Genomic DNA, 20000 nt, shown 5'->3' with positions numbered 1-20000 from the left:
CAATTCGCTGCCACCCGGGAGACATTATTGGCGAACAAAGCTACGGCAGGATGACAAAAAGCTATCATATGGTGTCTCGAATAGGGTTAGGGTTAGGGTCTTAAATTTGACTTATTGAAACTTGTAGGAACCCTGTTATTCTGTTACCTGAGGCTGTTACGGTGATTCCAAACTGCTACTCAAACCTGTGACACGGCTGAGATTAATATTTGTCATACACTGAGAACAAATATCTACCAATATTATATCAACATTATTAGCCTACAATAAATCAGTCGAAACCAGATTCATCTCTGATAGATATGGTAATGTATTTATTATCTTGCGCAATACCAGACACGCGTAAACTATCTGTCCAGACAGTTATAAATAATACCGGTAATGTCGCAAACCATCGCTCCGAATCGAATGCGTCACGTTAATCGTGTGCTGATATCAAGAGAGAATAGACACGGTGAAATAATTCGTTAGAACCCGGCATTTATTGAGGACAGGCTCCTATTTGCTTATTTGCGCTTCAATGTCATTAGTGGCCCCCGGCTTTTACTGGAGACAGGTCTTTACTGGAGACAGGTCTTTATTGGAGACAGGTCTTTATTGGAGACTTTATTGGAGTTTTATGGTACGCCAGCGTAAAAAGGGGGTTCCGAAAAATGAAGTTGAAAAAAAAGAGGTGGAAGGATTAACACCCAGTGGGTGTCCCTGCTACTGCTGTGACGAGACCTTAAACTGACATTTCTCACTTAAGGGAATTGAACCCTCTGACCTCTGGTGGAAAACACACCCAGAGCCAACACAGCAAGGTGCACTGTAACCTCCAGAGGCCAAAGAGGCCAGGGTGTTAGAGGAAACACACCCACACACACATACACACACACACACACACACACACACACACACACACAGAGTGACTTACACCTGTGCTTCTATCCCTTGAGTAAAGTTCAGGTTAACGTCCACAGCATGGTTGGCATTTGGTCTTACGGTGCACCCAGAACAGAACAGAGACTTGCTAGAGATTAACCACCTGATAAGTATCCCTTTATGCTGTTTTAATGGCTTTTCCCAAATACCAATAATACGGTTTTATCCTCTGCGAAAGGCCAAGCAAAGCCTGTGGCTTTCAGGTGCAGACGGCAGAATTTTAATTTTGTTTTCTGGCGGAAACCTGTCTCATTACCTTGTTACCTAAGTCCTCTATTGGAATCTGTTATCTACTGAAGCTAGACTGTGTTGGTTGTCATAAGAAAGCCTATTCATACCCAGGCAAGATTACCTGTTCCATGTTCTCTTCTCTGACAAAGAAATGTCAGTGTGAGCGAGCAGAGCATGCATGTGTGTGCGTCCGTGTGTGCGTGTGTGTGTCTGTGTTTGTGCCTGTGTGTCTTTATGTCTATGTCTGTCTGTGTGTCTGTCTATGTCTGTGTATGTGTGTGCGTCTGTGTGTGTGTGTGTGTGTGTGTGTGTGTGTGTGTGTGTGTGTGAGGTATGGACCACAGGAACTCTGACCCCGTCCTCCCTCTCTCTCTGTTCCCCAGTCCCCAGTAGGCAGTGTAAGAGGGTTTCTACCTGTGTGATGGCTAAACCAAGAGCTGTCCCCAAGTGTTTCTCATGTAAGATGCCTGCTGTGTGGTGTGTGTGTGTGTGTGTGTGTGTGTGTGCGCGCGCGTGTATGTGTCCGTGCGTGTGTGTGTGTGTGTGTGTCTGTGTGTGCGTGTGCTTCCTGCCTCGACTAGAGTGTTTGAACGTCGGTAGATGAGAGTACCAGTCCTATTTGGGTTCTCCTGGGACCAGTAGTCCAAACGTGGTGCCAGTGCTTTAAACAGCCCGGTTACATAACCACCTAACCCATAACCCCCTGCTCTGTGAAAAGCCAGCCATGCAATCATTTCACAAAGCTGTTCCCTCCCCTTTGGCCTTGTTCACGCCACCCTCACTTGTACACACCACGAGAGGCTGGTGGAGGCAGGAATCAGAACACGGGGCTCATTGAAACGCACGGATTGAAATGATTAATGAATAACATTCCTGATTCCGCGCCATGCATTACAATGAGCCCGTCCTCCGATTTTCTTACCTCCACCAGCCTCCCCTGCTGTACATCTATCCAGTCCAGCCTCAGATGTGCAAAGGGTAAAACTCTCTGTCTGTCAGAATGCCCACGTCTGCCTTCCATGTGGTGGGCTTGGCTGAGAACAGCTGGCTTCACAACCCTCCCAAGTCATTGAGAAGAGAATCTGGTGCCAGGTTTGAACACTATACTGAATAGCTTTTCCTCCTGCTAAAACCCATTCCAAATCAAGAGGAGGAAAAGCAGCATACTGGGCTATAAGTGATACTGCCTGGATCCATGCCACTGATAAAGTCAAACTGACGTCCCAGGAGAGACTGAAAGAGGAGTGTTTGGGTGGTGTGTCTACTCTCTCCAACCCTGAAGAGGGTTGTCTGGAAGAGGGTGAGGAGGAGGAGGAGGAGGAGGGTGGTGGGCTGGGGACCAGGTTTGGAAGGGGAGTTGTACTGCTGTACTCAGAACGGGTGATCTGTTGCAGAGGTGACGGGTGCTTTTTAACTTTTGGGTGTGTGGTGTGGTCCTCTCAGTCAGGGTAGAAGTTGTCCCTAGGCACAGAGCTGAGATCAGACTAACCTTCCCCAATCCTATGGGTAAAACTGACTGTAGATCAGTGCCTAGGGCAACTTCCTCCCTCTCTGTGTTCTATTGTGTTGTGCTGAGGGGTTTGGTAACAGCATGGTAGTGGTAATTACAGCTGAGCCCAGGAGGGCGGCGCTGTGGTGAGTATGTACACACTGGGCTCTGTGTGTGGGGTGGGGGCAGTGAAGAAGAACCAAGACAAAGCAGCTCACTGAATCCCATGTTGTGTAACTCAAACTCTGCTGTGTCAATCATGCATTGGCGTCAATAGAATATTTGCACAACGGGATGATTCTCAAGATGTCCTTGTCCCTTGGTGACACACACTGAAACATGTTTTTTTTTTCAAACAAACCCTTCAATGTATTAAATAGATTTAACGAAAACTTTTTTAAACCCTATATAACTAACTCCAAACTATTTAGTCAGTTCTATCAAATGTTTGTTTCATACAGTATACACTATCTTCTGCTGCGAGAATAGCTCCAGAGCTTATTGTTATAATCTATTGTGGGGTTGGCCTCTCGGTTTCAGAGGGTTTAACAGTCCTATTATCAGGAGGTCAAATTGGAATAACCCCCGTCTGGGTCCTCTGTCATGGTTTCATCCTATTGCAATTATTTGTGGTGTTGAGGAACGATTTGCCATTCTCTCTCTCTCTCTTTCCTTCTCCCTCTCTTTCTCTCCCTCCACCTCTCCCTACTTTTTCTCGTCTCTCACATAAGCTTGTTACTGTCTAATCCATTCTCAAAAGCTACCCAATTGTAAAAAAAAAAACAGCAACAACAACAACAAAAAACTCTGTGTAGCCTGGAAACATGGTTAGAACTATCATGTTGATCTCTTGGATGGTTAGTTTTTGCATCCATAGCTCCGTCTATGAATTTGAGAGTGGTTACAGTGGTTTAGCAGCCCCCCCTCCCTCAACTGTTTACCCAAAGACGTGGCAGGGAGAAGGTTTTGTTATTGTTTGAATGCCCCTTTAAGCCTCATATTTAACTGTGAGACCACAGTGGCCTGAGGGACAGGGTCAACCGAGGAACCAGTGAGCTGCTTTGTATTGTCATTACTGCCCAAACACGTGGCACTAGTGTGTGTGTGTGCGTGTGTGCGTGTGTGCGTGTGCATGCCTGCGTGCCTGTGTGCCTCTGTGCGTGTTTAAGGATGGTGAGAAGGGCTAGTCTGGTTCTAATCAGAGCTTGCTCTCCTCCAGTGAACATGGCTTCAGTTCTCTGCAGAACACAGAGCATGGAACATACTGTTCATGTCATCATACAAGGCACGATGGGAGTTAATGATAAATGTTGGGGTTTCGGGTGGGAGAGGAGCAGCACTGATGCAGACCCAGAACCAGCCCAGCCCAACCCACCCTGTGTCCCACCCCCTCCTCACCCTGTGTCTCATCCTTTGGTGTGGGCCCGGTTGTGTGTGTCTCTGCCCCCTTCACACTCTCGTCCGTTGCCTAGGTTACATCGAGGCAGCCGTTATCCCCGTGGGCGCCCGGAGAATCAAAGTTGTGGAGGACAGACCTTCCCACAGCTTTCTGGGTAATAAACTCCTCTTTTCACGTTACAGACAATGAATGATGCAACGCACACACACACACACACACACACACACACAACTGTTGATGTTTATTTTTGTAAACCGCTTATTCCTCGTCAATTTCAATCAATGCCAACAACCCTCTGCAGTGTCCTGTGTTGTTTTGTTACAACACCAGAGCTTCAAAGGCCTATAAACACATTCATCTGTCTGACCCTGCTTAGACAGAGCTGCTGCTTTGGGATTTCACACACTGATTTACTCACATGGATCTCCGGTCCGGTCCAGTCGGGTCAAGTCAAGGTTCTGGTTCTGTCTGTGATGAAAGGACAGGCGGTGCTGGATTCTCTGTGGCAGTGGGAGGGATGAGGGGAAGAATAAGGGACAGGAAGGAAGGAGAGGAGGAGAGGAGACTGAAAGGCCAACCACTCCCTTTAGAGAGAGAGAGAGAGAGAGAGAGAGAGAGAGAGAGAGAGAGAGGAACATCTGGTCTTCAAAGAAACACTCAAACACTACTTTCTTTTGTACAGTGTGAGGCCCTATGTATTCACCCACTTTTTTTATGAACAGTAAACAACCAAATTGGGTTACTGCATAAAACAATAGGCCTTTGACAATACAGAGTAGAGAGGCCTGTCAAATTGGCGTGAAACAAATGCAGTGTGTAGAAAAACAGAAAAGATAATTTATGGTTGTGTCACGCTAATATATGCCATGATCATGGAACATGTGCTTGTAGTTAGTTGATGATATGGCAACAGCCTTTTTATTTTTTATTTTTTTAACCCCATAGCTTGTGTGTTTATGAACAATACTTGTTCTGGATGCCCCCAGGCAGTTTACGCCATACCTCATCACATCCATAGTTTGATTTACATTTGTTAGAGAGCGATCAACAGTGCAATGCTTACTTCTACCAGAAGCAGAACACCTAGTCTAGGGCTAGTCAAGTCATTCCAAACGAGTCATTACAACAAGGTTAAATCAGAGAGGTCCTTCAGCTGGTCTTATGTAAGGTCGTATGTCTTCTGTCTCAGCAGTATAGGAGCTCCTAAACCCTCTCCAGGCAGCAGTCAGGACAACCTCTCTGGTGGATTACCCAACACCTGGTTGACTAGACTATAGTTCCTCTCTGGCAGTGTGCCCAAGTACACACAACCTCAAAGAGAGAGAGAGAGAGAGACAGAGGAAGCGAGAAGGAGAGAAAGGCAGAGAGAGAGAGAGAGAGAGAGAGAGAGAGAGAGAGAGAGAGAGAGAGAGAGACAGACAGACAGACAGACAGACAGGGAAAGACAGAGATAAAGAAGGACAGAGAAGTGGACTAACTCTAGACATGTGATGAAGTGGTGTGTTTGGCCAGGCTGCATAAAACCCCACAATGCATTGCAAGGGTTCCATTAACACACAGACTGGGAGGGATGCTTTTGCTGTGGTTGGGCAGAAAATAATAAGACCCATACCCAGACACCCGGGTTCTCTCTTTCCAAACCGTTGATTTGTGCTCAGAACGTTACTTAATACATTGTTTCTGCCAGCATCATTGACTATTTTAGTGTCATTGTTTTCTCCACCCCTCGAAAGGGGCTTGAACCAGTGACCTTGTACAGTAGTTGAAGGGGGAAAATGCTCTTCCTCACGTGGCATCCATTGGAGGTTAGTGGAGGTAGAAATCAGAGGACGGGGCTCATTGTAATGTAAACTCACGTGTTTGATACCGTTCCACATTCCATCCCATGCATTACAATGAGCCCGTCCTCCAATTTCGACCTCCCCCGGCCTCCACAGGTGCAGTCATTATTCCAGACCTCTTAAGGCCAATGCACACGGCGTGCGATTTTGTCGCACGACAACATTCGATTCTCAATTGTCTCTTTCTCAATTCTCTTTGAATTGTTTCAATTGGTGTGAATGGAGAATCGAATGTTGTCGTGCGATAATATCGCATCGCACGCCGTGTGCATTGTCTCATTCAAAACAATGGAATCGAATTCGTCGGTGCGACAAAATCGGGGCCGTGTGCATTGGCCGAGGGTGTAGACTAGTGCAGAATGCTTAGACTTAGAGACTCCTCTCATTGTTCCTCCAGCGCTGAGAGACTCCTCCAAGAGGTCCATCAACAGCGACTGGAAGATCGAGCTTCCGGGAGAATTCCAGCTGGCGGGAACCACCGTCCGCTATGTGAGGAGGGGGCTGTGGGAGAAGATGTCCGCCAAGGGACCCACCAAGACCCCCCTGTACCTGATGGTAAACACATTATGGCCCTACGAACCACCCCTCTGAACAGAGTTATGTCACAGCGTAGGTTGACCTAGCTTTTTAGTGCCAGGGATATGCACCTAGAGATAGAACACTTCTCTAAGACCATCCAGGGTATTTTGGAAAACTGGGTTTTTCCTCTTCATCTCTGTCTCAGTGAAAATGCAAAAACGATTCAAAAAGGTTACCGTAGCACGAAATGTCGTCTTTGGATGATGTAAACAAAGGAGATAACGGAGCCCGCTCTGACGTCACAAGACAAAAACTCTGTTTTACCTTTCAACACTGAAAACAGAGTTTCTAAATGTCTTCACCCGAGAAGGAGTTTTCCAAGAGGTCTGTTTTGAGTAAACGACAATGCTGTTTGCGTGTGGACGAAAGTCCTCCTGGGGACGTATTCTCCCTGTGGAATACCTGACGTAGCTAATGAGGGGACTGGAGGTAAAGGACTCAGGGGATCGAGAAGGGAGTCCTTTACTGAAGGGATGGAGACAGACAGACAGACAGACAGACAGACAGATAGGTATTTTATTGAAAACACTAAGTTCTCAAAATATCTGTGTTTGTGTGGACTGGGCCGAAGTGTGTCTGTCCATGGCACAACCTGATGTCACTGGGGTCAACCTGATGTCCCAGGGTTCAACCTTTTGCCAGACGCTTGCCAACCTAAGGGAACGTTGTCCCTCTAATCGCCCTTTGGGGATTAATAGAGACATGTAATGTTATTGAATTATTGTCCCAAGGGTACACTTTGGGCCGGTTTCACAGATGAGGCTTAAGCTTAATCCTAGACTAAAAAGCATCTTCAATGGAGATTTTACATTGAAAGTGTGATTTAGTCCAGGACTAGGCTTAAGCCACAGTACATGTTTGTGTCAGGAAAGCTGTATATCCATGTGGTCCTATGGATATAAGAATAATGCATTATTCAACAGCCATCGATCACAGAACCTACTGTATAATTCCCAAACTATGTTCTAACACACCGTTATAACCACCTACTGCAATGAGTCTACTCTGTGTAGTACGAATTAGACGTCCCTCAGTCATCTATAATTATAATTAGCTGTACTGGCGGTTGTAACACAGTAATAACATTTATAACACAGTTATAACCACCTACCGCAATGAGTCTACTCTGTGCTTCTGAAACATGTTAACACATTAGACCCCCTTTCTTGCTGCAGCTGGAGGGATGCCTTTCTAGTTAGTAGGAATCAGACATCCCTCAGTCCCCTGTAATTATAATTAGCTGTACTAACGGTAATGAAGCTTGTCAGGGAGCTGCCAGGGCTGTAAGAGTCCTCCTGGGGACGTATTCTCCCTGTGGAATACCTGACGTAGCTAATCAGGGGACTGGAGGTAAAGGACTCAGGGGATCGAGAAGGGAGTCCTTTACTGAAGGGATGGAGACAGACAGACAGACAGACAGACAGATAGGCATTTTATTGATCCCAGAGGGGAAATCCAGGCGTTACAGCAGATTAGACCACAAAACAACAGCTACAAAAAAATAAAATGATAGGCGAAAAATGTAATGGTTAGAAATACAAAAATAAAGATTTTTGAATGAACGTGACATACATTTTTTCACCATCGGTTTTCAACAACCATGGTCCACCCTGAAATGGCCTCTCCCCAGGTCTGTCACTCTGCCCTCTCCACCACCCACCCAGCCACCCACCTCCTCCTCCTCTCCACCACCCACCCAGCCACCCACCTCCTCCTCCTCTCCACCACCCACCCAGCCACCCACCTCCTCCTCCTCTCCACCACCCACCCAGCCACCCACCTCCTCCTCCTCTCCCCCCCAGGTGCTGCTGTTCCATGACCAGACCTATGGGATCCACTATGAGTACACCGTGTCTCTGAACGGTACCCAGGAGAACAGCAGCGAGGCCCAGAAGGAGCCTGAACATATCTACCTCTGGACTCACAGCCGCTGGCAAGACTGCAATGTCCAGTGTGGAGGAGGTCAGTCAGTCACGTGCACACACACACACACACACACACACACACACACACGCAGACACACACGCACGCACACATGCACACACACACACGCACGCACACATGCACACATACGCATACATACATACATGCATACACACACACACACACACACTCTTTTAAATGGTCTTTTAACCTCCACATACTTTTAAGTGGTGGTCCTAAAACCAGTCCCATCAGCTGACCGTGGTCCCCATCACGCAGGGTAACATTGAGCCTCTCAGCCCCCCCCCCCCCCAGCTCTGCTCCCCTTCCTCTCCCCTGCTGCTGCTGCTGCTGTTCACTGTGTTTATGTGTTAGATATGTAGCTAATCTTGACCGCAGCACGTCACATCTGTGCCCCACGCTGCTGCACTAATCTGGGGCTGGCTGCTGAGCAGAGAGGGCCTGCCAGGCCAGGGCTCCACTTCAAACAGTCATGGGGACTAGGGGGACTAGGGGGAGACTAGGGGAGGGAGAAACTGGGAGGCTGGGGCTGGGGCATTGGGACGTCTTAGAGGGTGGGTCTGGTAGGCTTGGATTCTGCTCAGCAGGCTGGGGCACGGAGGTTCAGTGGCTGGGGTAGGGGGGGGGTAGGGGGTTAGGGTACGGAGGTTCAGTGGCTGGGGTAGGGGGGTAGAGGGTCGGGCTGGGAGGCTCAGCGGCTGGGGTAGGGGGTTAGAGGGTAGGGCTGGGAGGCTCAGCGGCTGGGGTAGGGGGGGGGGGGTAGAGGGTCGGGCTGGGAGGCTCAGTGGCTGGGGTAGGGGGGTAGGGGGTAGGGCTGGGAGGCTCAGCGGCTGGGGTAGGGGGGTAGGGGGTAGGGCTGGGAGGCTCAGTGGCTGGGGTAGGGGGGTAGAGGGTAGGGCTGGGAGGTTCAGTGGCTGGGGTCGGGGGATAGAGGGTAGGGCTGGGAGGCTCAGTGGCTGGGGTAGGGGAGTAGAGGGTAGGGCTGGGAGGCTCAGTGCAACTTTTAGCTTCTGATCTACAGTTCATCAGACAATCAGAGTGGGCTCCCACTGTGGGCCTCTCAACAGGGTTCACACGCATAGAGGCAAACACGTGTGCACACACACACACCCACTCATACACAAATGCGCGCGCACACACACACACACACACGCATGCACCCACCCACCGAGCATTCATTGAGAGCTCATTAAAACCCATGGCTCTACTGTAGCTGGTAGTGGACAGCCTTTTGTGTTCTTCCTCTGAGCTGAGCAGATTATTATTGAGAATTATGCTCTCAGTCTCCGAGGCTTCTTTTTATAGCTGGTGATATGAAAAACAAACACTTCTTCTGATGAAACCAGCTTTCTTTTTCATTTTCCAAACTCCGAGAGATAGTGCAGTCCTCTCAACCATCCCGCAGCACATGTGAAGTGTTCAGTTACTGTGTTTTTCTGCCTCTTAGTGAAATGTTTCAACCGAAGGACCTGGTTGAATCAAGTCTCAGTATGTTAGGGAGTTGGCGAGCTTCTGTCAGCTCCAACATTCCTAGGCGGGAAAGCCTGAGGTAATAGTAAACCTTGTTTTTGTGAGTGACATCAGTGGTTTGATCACCGTCCACGTGATTATTACCTAGGATGTGCGGTCAGACTGAATTAACCCAAACACTCGTCTTTCAGTGCGACGGGAGTTTTTACCTCTGTTGATGGGAGCGTGTGTGTGTGTGTGTGTGTGTGTGTGTGTGTGAGTGTGTGTGTCTGTGTGTGTGTGTGTGTGTGAGATAGGAGGGTGTGTGTGCTTGTTTAGGTGTTCTGGTTTTGTTTGGAGTGGGTAATCATGTTTGAGGTTACTGCGCCTCAGCAAAGTCGTCATTTGGAAAACTCGTTAGCGCCGCGGCGCTAGCCAGGAGCAGTGGTTAGCTCGTTAGACATCTGTCTGATCTGTATTAAGGGTATCTGTCTTTGATGTGGTCCCATCGTCCTGGATCCTGGCTGCAGTAGGACACATCACTCTGAAACACTGTTTCTGTTCATGTTTAAGGAGCACACACGCACGCGCACACACACACACACACACACACACACACACACACACACACACACACGCACACACACGGGTGGGACGGATTTCAACCTGTGACCTAATGTCCTGATTGGGACTTTGAAAGCCAAGGATGTCAGCTCAATGTTGTGCTTCCTGTGCATGGTGGCTTCATGAAAGAGATGAATAAAGTTTTATTTTGGTTGTGTTATTTCTGAATAAGAATTTTAGAGAGCAGCTCAGCTTGTGGTTTTTGCGACCCGCTTTTGGTGGGATTCAAATAGGGGAGAGAAAGACTAGACGTCTAGAGGATAAATAGAAAGACTTGCTTCAGCTGTTTCCTTGGTAACTACTGTATAACTCACAGATGTCGATTGCTGTGTCTTTTAGATGGAGCACTGTGAGGAGTTTGTCCTGGAAATTAATTCTGCCCACTGCCGCTCTGACAGTCTGAGAATAGAGGGGTAAAAAAAGGAGTACATCCCAATAGTCTAAGACAGCTTCCTCACCTCATGTCCTCTCCTCCCTCTGCACTGTTACCACTAGGTAATCTCATAACATTCAAACATCAAGGCTTTACACACGACAGGGCCGACCAGAACCATAATGGGCTGGCGTCAATATCTTCCTTTCACGTTGTCCTTTCCAGCCCTGTTTCAGCAATTTTGGTAGATACGTACTGTAACCAAGGTCAGGTTAGCACAGTTTAGCTCGGCTCAGCTTAATTTGGTTCTGTATCGAATTAACCGACAACTTTCCAGAACAGTAACCGACAACTTTCCTAGTGTCTCAGCACGAAACTGTGTCCCAGTGTGTCTGTCCTCCAGTCGCCTCTCCTGGGGTTAACATAAGGGCTGTGTTTATAGTTTGGCTTGGCAGCGTCATCACAACAACAGAACATTAATGAGCTAATCCCACACTCCTGGCCTGTGTTATCAGACAAGAGCTCATCCCAGAACCGGCTCCCTGACTCGTTTCACATCACACAGACACACACACACACACACACACACACGCGGATCAGAGCCATAGCCAGCCAGAGGGGTTTGGAGCCTGGCCAGAGGGGCTCTAAGAATAGGCCCGTTGGCCCTTTGAGGTTCTTACTTATAATTAACTGAGTTTTATTGTGTAATTGCCTTTGCATTAGGCAGTGTCTGTGATGCAGTTCACTGGGGGGTTATGGTGGGGGTTAGAGAGAGAGAGAGAGAGTAGGGGGGGGTGTTAAAGGAGAGTGGTAAAGAAAGAGGAGGAGGGGGTGTGAGCTGTGGGTATTTATGTGAGCTTTGGTTGAATGCCTTGGTTGAATTGCTTTAGTACCATGGCACAGAGGAACTTCAACTGCACTTGTTTTCATTAAATGAAAGAGAACATTAAAAAATGTTCTCTCTCTCTGTCCCCCGCCCTCTCTCTTCAATGATTGAAGGCTTAAATCAATCATACCCCTGACGTAAAACAGAGGTAAACACTCTTCTCCTAATGTGTGTGTGTGTGTGTGTCTTTGCAGGTGAGCGGAGGACAGTGGTCACCTGCATGCAGATGCTCAACAAGACCATGACCCCGGTCAACGACAGCCACTGCCACCCAGAGAACCGGCCCGCCCCCCAAGTGCGTCGCTGCAATTCCCACCACTGCCAGTACCGGTGAGACACACACACACACACACACACACACACACACACACACACACACACTGCAGAGTCCTAGTCTCACTCCCTACCTCATACGCCGAAGAGTTAGATATGAGACAGCCATTTGGCAGCAGAGAATAACTTGTGATGTTGTTGTTATTAAGCCAGTCCACCCCCTGCCTCTGCCTCTGCCTCTCATATCAAAGACTCGAGCTTCCAGACTTGTTCCATTTGAAGTGTCTTATTGCCTTTTATATCCACATAAAAGGCAGTTGGAGTTGCGTCTTGTTTTTTGTTTTTTTCAACCTGACTCCTACTCGGCATCTAGCGTTTCACTCAAAGCTAACAGGCTTTGATAGTGTGGGGGTCTACGGAAGGCCCCTGTTCACCCACCCTGCTGTAGTTTCAATCGTTTCCGGCTGTGTGTGAAGTGAATTAATCGCACCATCTCGGTGCCTCTCTCGCCTCATTCAGGGGGTAGTTATCGTTCATTCAGGATCATTTTGGCAGCGACAGCCTGAAGGAAGGAGGAGCTTATTGTAACAGATCTTATCTTCAGTCTTATCTAAATCCTGTCTCATACATCTGAATGGACATGGAAGTGGAAACCATTTATATACACATACACACACACACACACACACACACACACAATCCATCTACTACCCACTCTGCGTATTGTGTGTCAGTCCCAGATGGCGGTTGTGACAGACTGTCCTGTGTGGACCCAGCTGAGAAGCCTTAGATTCATTAACAGTAATCTGTTGCCGGGCAGTTTTTACCAGAGGCAAATATAAAACGACATCAAAGCTGGTCTAAATGCTGTGTACAATTCTTTGTTCTGTCCTTTATATTTCATTAGTTTCGGATAAAACGGGCAGTGTGCGTGTCGTGTGTGTATGTGCGTGCGTGTGTGCTGTGCCAAAATGTGCCTCCGACTACTGTAAAGCTGCACTCCTCACCCAGACACAGTCTTTGATTGATGTGTTTCCTTTCAAGCAAACAGCTGAGGCTTTCACGCTGGCTGGCTGAATCATCGCCACGCCGAAGATTGGCCGATTAGCTTTGAGAAGGCTGAAACGCTGAGGCAGAGTTAATGACAGGAAACATGCAGGAACACCAGCAGAGAGGAGGAGGGGAGGAGGCTCTAGGACCTCCGACTGGATGAGAGAGAGAGGACGAGAGAGAGATAGAGGACGAGAGAGAGATGAGGGAGGGAGAGAGAGAGGACGAGAGAGAGATGAGGGAGGGAAGGAGTGAGGGAGGGAGGGAGGGAGAGAGGACGAGAGAGAGATGAGGGAGGGAGGGAGGGAGGGAAGGAGGGAGGGAGAGAGAGAGGACGAGAGAGAGATGAGGGAGGGAGGGGGGGAGAGAGAGGACGAGAGAGAGATGAGGGAGGGTGGGAGGGAGGGAGGGAGAGAGATAGAGGACGAGAGAGAAATGAGGGAGGGAGGGAGAGAGAGAGGACGAGAGAGAGTTGAGGGAGGGAGGGAGGGAGAGAGAGAGAGGGAGATGATGGAGGGAGGAAGGGAGGGAGAGAGAGAGAGGGAGATGATGGAGGGAGGAAGGGAGGGAGGGAGCAACAGCTGATGGAAGAGAAAGAGAGAGAGAGAAGGAGCAAAGGATGGAGACGGAGAGAGAGAGAGAGAGAGAGAGAGAGAGAGAAAGAAAGAGACACCAGCAAGTTGTTAAAACAGGGAGATCTGAGAAAAGGGATGGTTGATAGAAAAATGGAAAGACAGACAGAGACGTTTTAGTCTGGGAGCTCTCTACTCGTTGACGTTTAATAGACAGTCAGCACATCGTCCCAGAGAGCCAGATGCTGAGCTGTAACTCTTTATGGCGTCTTTTCAGAGGATATTACAATATCACAGCAGGCTTAGCGCTGATGCTATAACCCTGAGCTCTAATCTATTCTCAAATCTATCTGCTAGGATCTACAGTACATTACATGCATCTGCACTCGTCTTTCCACGGGCGAGGCTAGCTCGTAGCTAGCTGCGCAGGCGTGGGTCTGCCTGCCTGGTGGTTTTACTATTAGATTAGATTGTGCTTTATCGTCTGCTTGCGCAGACATTAGTTTCGCTTCACATTCTTCCACAAGGTGCATAAAACACAATGACACATTCACAACGTCGACATATTAAAAACACGAGGCACCACCCAAACACATAAACACAATCCACAAACGCAGTCACCATTACATCCATATGCAGCCATCAAATACATCAAGTCCCATCATTACACTGGTCAGTGTTGCACGTTATGAATCAAGTCCTTGAGCGTTTCAGCTCATCTCTGCTTAATGTGCTGGGTGTACAGTTTGCTCATGTTAAGTAACACCAAAAAGAGCTTAGTGTGAGCGTTTGCTAATTGCCTCGTTATTAAAGTTCCGAAAAGAGCGACTGCAGACTCTCAAAAAGTGTTTAGGAGTGATTACTTACAAAACTTAGTTTTGCAGGGGAGGTGTACATGATCACATTTGATGCCTGGGAAATCAAATTAATTGAATCTGTATTTGATGAGGCTTAACGGTTAATTGTGTACTGAATCCAGGTCCTCTGTGTGTGTGTGTGTGTGTGTGTGTCTGTGTGTGTGTCTGTGTCTGTGTCTGTGTGTCTGTCTGTTTGTGTGTGTGTGTGTGTGTGTGTGTGTGTGTGTGTGTGTGTGTGTGTGTGTGTTCCCCCCAGCTGGATGGCCGGGGAGTGGGGGCCCTGCTCGGCGTCGTGTACGAAGGGTCTCCAGCGGAGGGAGGTGGTGTGTGTGTACCAGCTCCAGAACGGCTCCCTCATCAACACCAGAGACCTGTACTGCCAGGGGGGGAAACCCCCCACCCTGCAGGGCTGCGAGGGGCGGCTCTGTCTCACCATCTGGGAGGCCTCCGAGTGGTCCAAGGTCTGACACGCGCACACACACACACACACACACACACAAACAGACGCAGGCACGCACACATACACACACACAACAGACGCACGCACCCGGACACACACATACACACGGACACGCACGCACACATACACACGCACACATACACACATACACATACACACACATACACACACACACACGGACACGCACACACACACTTACACCAGGGTTTCCGTTAGAAAAAATTCGTGCCGGTCAACGTGTCCGGGAAGATTTCAATGTGTCGGACAAACGGGAGATATTCCGGTCATCATATTAGAATATAATATAGGTGTTTGTCGCGGTGATTAGCTGTTGTGTAGCCTATATAGGCCTATGCCATTTAATGTCTATTTCTCATCCGATACGATTAGATCGCGAACTATATAATAATAATATAGGCGTTCATGATTCGCATGGCTACTATGGCATTATGTCCAGGGCTGCACGCGCGCCACACTGGGCAGCCTAGTCACCTTTGCTACTTTGAATTACGACTGTAGGCTACTTGAAGATGTTTATTTCAATTGCATTAATGGGATTTGAGTATGTAATTGGTAATTTTAAGTATGCCTAGTTTAGCTTTTGACGGCTATTTGAACGGACTGCATCGATCGATCAATGAACGGACTCCACATTACGTTAACTGAAGTGTGTTAAATAGTTTCACGACAGTAATGTAAGTTTTTTATATTCTCTTTCCAGTTTTACCCTTTTTATCAATAAAACAACGTCAATTCTATAACCACGTCTCGCTGATTGGGAAGGCATTAAGTCTAGCTGCCTGTCAAATCATACTTACTCGGACTCGGGAGTATGAGAATGAGGAGGATGTATCGGGGGGATACACACCCCACATTTCAACTTAGTGGCACAAATTCAACTCTAACACTATAGATAGACTAAATTGAACTAAAATGATGGACACCGACTGAATAACTGAGTGGGGGGAAGACAGGTCTCAAATGTGGAACAATTATAACATTTAATACATAAAGATAAAACATACACAAATATATAACATTGATATCCCTAAACTCAAATGTAGTGTGGTATTGTCAACCTAATCTAATCAATCCTAATCTAATGGTACCAGTAGCCCATGTTGTCGATAGTAGCGCACTACTCCCGTAGTACTTCTCCTGACTCAGGGCTGGAACGGCACGGCAGGCTCAATCAATGAACGGGGTTGAGATGGCTAGCGTCCTTTACTAGCCGCATCTCACGGCCCTCTGTGGTCATTCACTGTGCTCTAGCACATCCAAAACACGCAGAACAATAACCTTGACTCCGGTCACTGCAGTGGTTTTATTTAGACTAGATCAAACTAAATTAACTGACGAAACTACTCGCGCCGTTGAGAGACAGGGTTGCCAGATGGGGCGCGTTACCGCCGAATGGGCTACTGGGTTTAGCGGTTATTTTCACCGGACATTATGACCGAAGAGGTTTAAATATGTCGGGCTTCAACAGATTTTATCGGACAAAGACCGGTAATTACCGGTTAACGGAAACCCAGACATACACACACACACACACACACACACACACACAGACGTGCATGCACCCACACATACTTTGACTCTGTGTTGATCCCTATCATCACCGTACAAAAGAATGACGAACTTGACCTTCTGATTGTTGAAAAGAATGACATTTTGACTTTGTTAGATCTCTCTGTCTCTCTGTCTCTCTCTCTCTCTCTCCATCTTTCCCTCTCACTTCATTGAAAGAGGCTGGAGGAGTGCAGTTAATGATACAGTACAAGAGGGCTCTATAATGAATAACACCATGCCTCCTCTCTCCACTCCCCCTCTCTCTCCCCCCCCCCCCTCCCTGCCTCCAGTGTTCGTCAGACTGTGGTGAGGGGGTGCGCACGCGGACAGTGACCTGCACCAACCCCCAGGGCAGGTGTGACCCCCTGTCCGAGCCCGCTGAGGAGGAGCCATGCCAGGACCACTCCAAGTGCTACGAGTGGAAGACCGGGGACTGGTCCAAGGTGTGGACGGACACACACACACGTATGCGCGTGCACACACGCACTTGCGCACACACACACACACACACACACATTGACACACACAAACACACACATTCACGCATGTGACGCAGACACACACACACACACACACACTCACACACACACACACACACACACACACACACACACACACACTGACACAAAGGATGAACAGAAAATCCATTGACCTCAGATGCCCTCTTCCCTGTGATGGATGCTGCGGCGTAGAGGAGGCCAGCGCCGTGCCAGGCCTGATGTGAGTGTGTTGATAGATGCTCTGGGTACAGCTGTCTGTCTACTGATGACATAGCCCCAAGCCTGGCCCTCCTCTCTCACTTACTGACAGCTGGCTCACCTTCGCACACACACACACACACACACGCACGCACGCACGCACACACACACACGCGTACGTGCGCACACACAGACACACACTGCTGGAGTAATTGAACTGAAGCTCCAACTATCGGGGGCCTCATCTCTTGAGTCTGACGTACAAGTGTGGTCAGTGTAGCGGCTGACTGACATTCGATATCACCAGACCGCAGCATCCAGGCCACCACTAAGCCCCGGCTTCCTCCTCAGCAGTTGGAGTTATTAGAGTACACACACGCACACACACACACACACACACACACACACACACACACACACGCTTAAACTTCAGATGTTCTCCTGCCAGAGTGTGATGATGAGTGAACCAGATGGACCGTGCAGCTTTGCACTCACAGGTGTAATGAATAATACTCCGAGACAGAGGACTCAATAGCACGACTCAGGACAAAAGCGTGACCCAAAAGAATGGTCTTTACTTGCGACGGTTCGATACAGAGGCGGACAGTCGATAGGCAGCCGTATATATCAGTAAGGAGGAGGCAAAACAAGAGTTCGGTACACAGGTAGTGAAATTCAAGACCGGGGCAGATAATCCAACAGGGAGAAGGCAAAACGGCGAAGTCAAAAACACACTCAAAAGATCAAAACCATGTAAACTAGACACTAGGAAAACTCCTGGAATGTATTGACTCAGAGGCGCAATAAACAAACGAACTGGCGACGAGACAAACGAACACGCCGACTATATACACAGGGAATGACGGTAAGAACTGGGGAAATCAATCGGGGCGGGGGAAGACAATTACACTAGTGGGAAAAACACACAAGGGCAGATAACAAAGTGGCAGAGATGAAAAAAACAACGTGAGTAAAACAGGAAATGCAAACATAACACAACATGACTCTGGATGGGGAGGGGAGGGTCCAGCGCACCTTACTCAGCGACCTGGAGGGAGACATCAAAGCCTCCCTTTCCAGTTCCACACACTTGACAGGGGTGGTGTGTTCCCCTACCGACCCCTGTCGTGACCCCGAGGCTTACACTTGGCGCCGGTGTTTTGAAACGTTGGTCGTAAAGTCTCCCTATCGGGTGTCAGGCAGCTGAACAGGGCCAAAGGACCTTTTATGACCGTGGTGGGTCATTGAGATGTCTCAACCTATAGAGTAAACCCTTATTCAGGTTGGACCCTAATACAGCTCTTCCTTCCTGTGGTTCTCAACGTTGAGGTCGCAAAAAAAAAAAAAAAAAACTTTATTAATTATTTGTTTATTTCTAACAGGCCTAGCCAAATACACTGTACGCTTGGCGAACGTGTTGTTGCTAACAGCCTTGTTTAGCTAGGAAGTGAAGCATAGGACATTGATATAATTGGATTATTATGTTATAATGGCATTTCCTGGTCTGGAACTTGGAGTGTATTTTCTGGCTAACTGGACCGTAGGGATCCAATATGGCAGCCTGCAGAAAGACCTACAGCTGGTTCCTCCCAAACACAGCCTCACAGACAGACAGACAGACAGGCAAACAGACAGACAGACAGACAGACAGACAGGCAAACAGACAGACAGACAGACAGACAGAGAGACAGAGAGACAGGTAGAAAGACTGGCAGACAGACAGACAGACAGACAGACAGACAGACAGACACACACACACACACACACACACACACACACACACTGCTGGCTGGGGATAACACAGTCAAGCAGCTGAGAGTGTAGCCCGAGGGTACCAACACACTAAGTTATTCCGTGTGAGGAAAATCACTCTTCATCACTGAGTTCATTCATACTGAACTCTCAGGATTGAAATCTGCTCCACCAAACAGAGCCAGAGCCATTAAACAAAAACAAAAAAAGCTTAAAGTTGTTTTAGTTTTTCTCCTCAGAGTAGAGCAGGACAGGACAGGGCAGAGCAGGGCAGGGCTGGCCAGGGTTGGCCAGCGCTGGGCTGGGCTGCATTAGGTTAGGTTAGAGTCTCAGCTCACAGTACCCGACCAGTACGGTGCCGGTCCATTTGACAGCCTTGATGACAGGATGGGCTCTGTGGTGTCCCTGGCTGAGGGCTTCAAAAGAAGCTGCACTCACTATTAACAGTAAGCTCTGTGTGTGTGTGTGTGTGTGTGTGTGTGTGTGTGTTTTTTGCTCACGCCCTTCGATAGGATGGCGATGAGAGTGTGTCCTCTCAAAGGACTCACCGTCCCGACTCTAATCTAAAACATAAACACAGGTTACGTAAGTCAATCATTAGTTTGTAAGACTGTGAGACTGAACCGTTTAAAGAACTCGGAACTAAGAACTGTTCTCAGTGACAAGGACTTTAGATAGGCAGAGACAGTCTGACAGGAGCCGCTGGAATACCTTTCATCTTCCAAGGTGTTATTTTGCTGCGAGGCAAAACTGCCTGTCCTTCACCTGCACATCTGAAGGGCTTTTTACTGGGAGAGTCAATTCAATTAAAGCCGTCCAGCGCTGACTGACCTTTCCGTGTCAGCACGGGTAGCACTTGAGTGTTTGATCAGCACGGTGGGGTATTATCTGGATGTGACATGCTCCAGGGGGGCGGTGGTGAGAGGCGCACGCACACACACACACACACACGTACACACACACACTGGCTCTCTCTCACGGGCACATACACACATACATACACACACATACACACACACTAGCTCTC

The 20000-nt window shown here is 48.3% G+C and overlaps 1 protein-coding gene across 1 annotated transcript in view; it reads left to right on the top strand.

Annotated features, from left to right (window-relative positions):
• Positions 1-20000, top strand: part of adamts17 (ADAM metallopeptidase with thrombospondin type 1 motif, 17) — a gene marked incomplete at both ends in the record, with an annotated part of 66693 nt that overhangs the window by 43597 nt on the left and 3096 nt on the right. Inside the window, 7 exons of the mRNA XM_080539711.1 lie at positions 1539-1613; positions 4117-4197; positions 6282-6439; positions 8266-8425; positions 11934-12069; positions 14748-14952; positions 16814-16966. Of these exons, the coding sequence (XP_080395837.1) occupies positions 1539-1613; positions 4117-4197; positions 6282-6439; positions 8266-8425; positions 11934-12069; positions 14748-14952; positions 16814-16966 (968 nt within the window). The remainder of the gene's footprint in view (positions 1-1538; positions 1614-4116; positions 4198-6281; positions 6440-8265; positions 8426-11933; positions 12070-14747; positions 14953-16813; positions 16967-20000) is intronic.

Source organism: Nansenia antarctica (genome assembly GCF_963989245.1).
Source record: "Nansenia antarctica genome assembly, chromosome: 9".
In the NCBI taxonomy this organism is placed as follows: Eukaryota; Metazoa; Chordata; class Actinopteri; order Argentiniformes; family Microstomatidae; genus Nansenia; species Nansenia antarctica.
The sequence above is the reverse complement of the archived record's forward strand: the minus strand, read 5'-3'. Positions and strand labels throughout refer to the sequence as shown.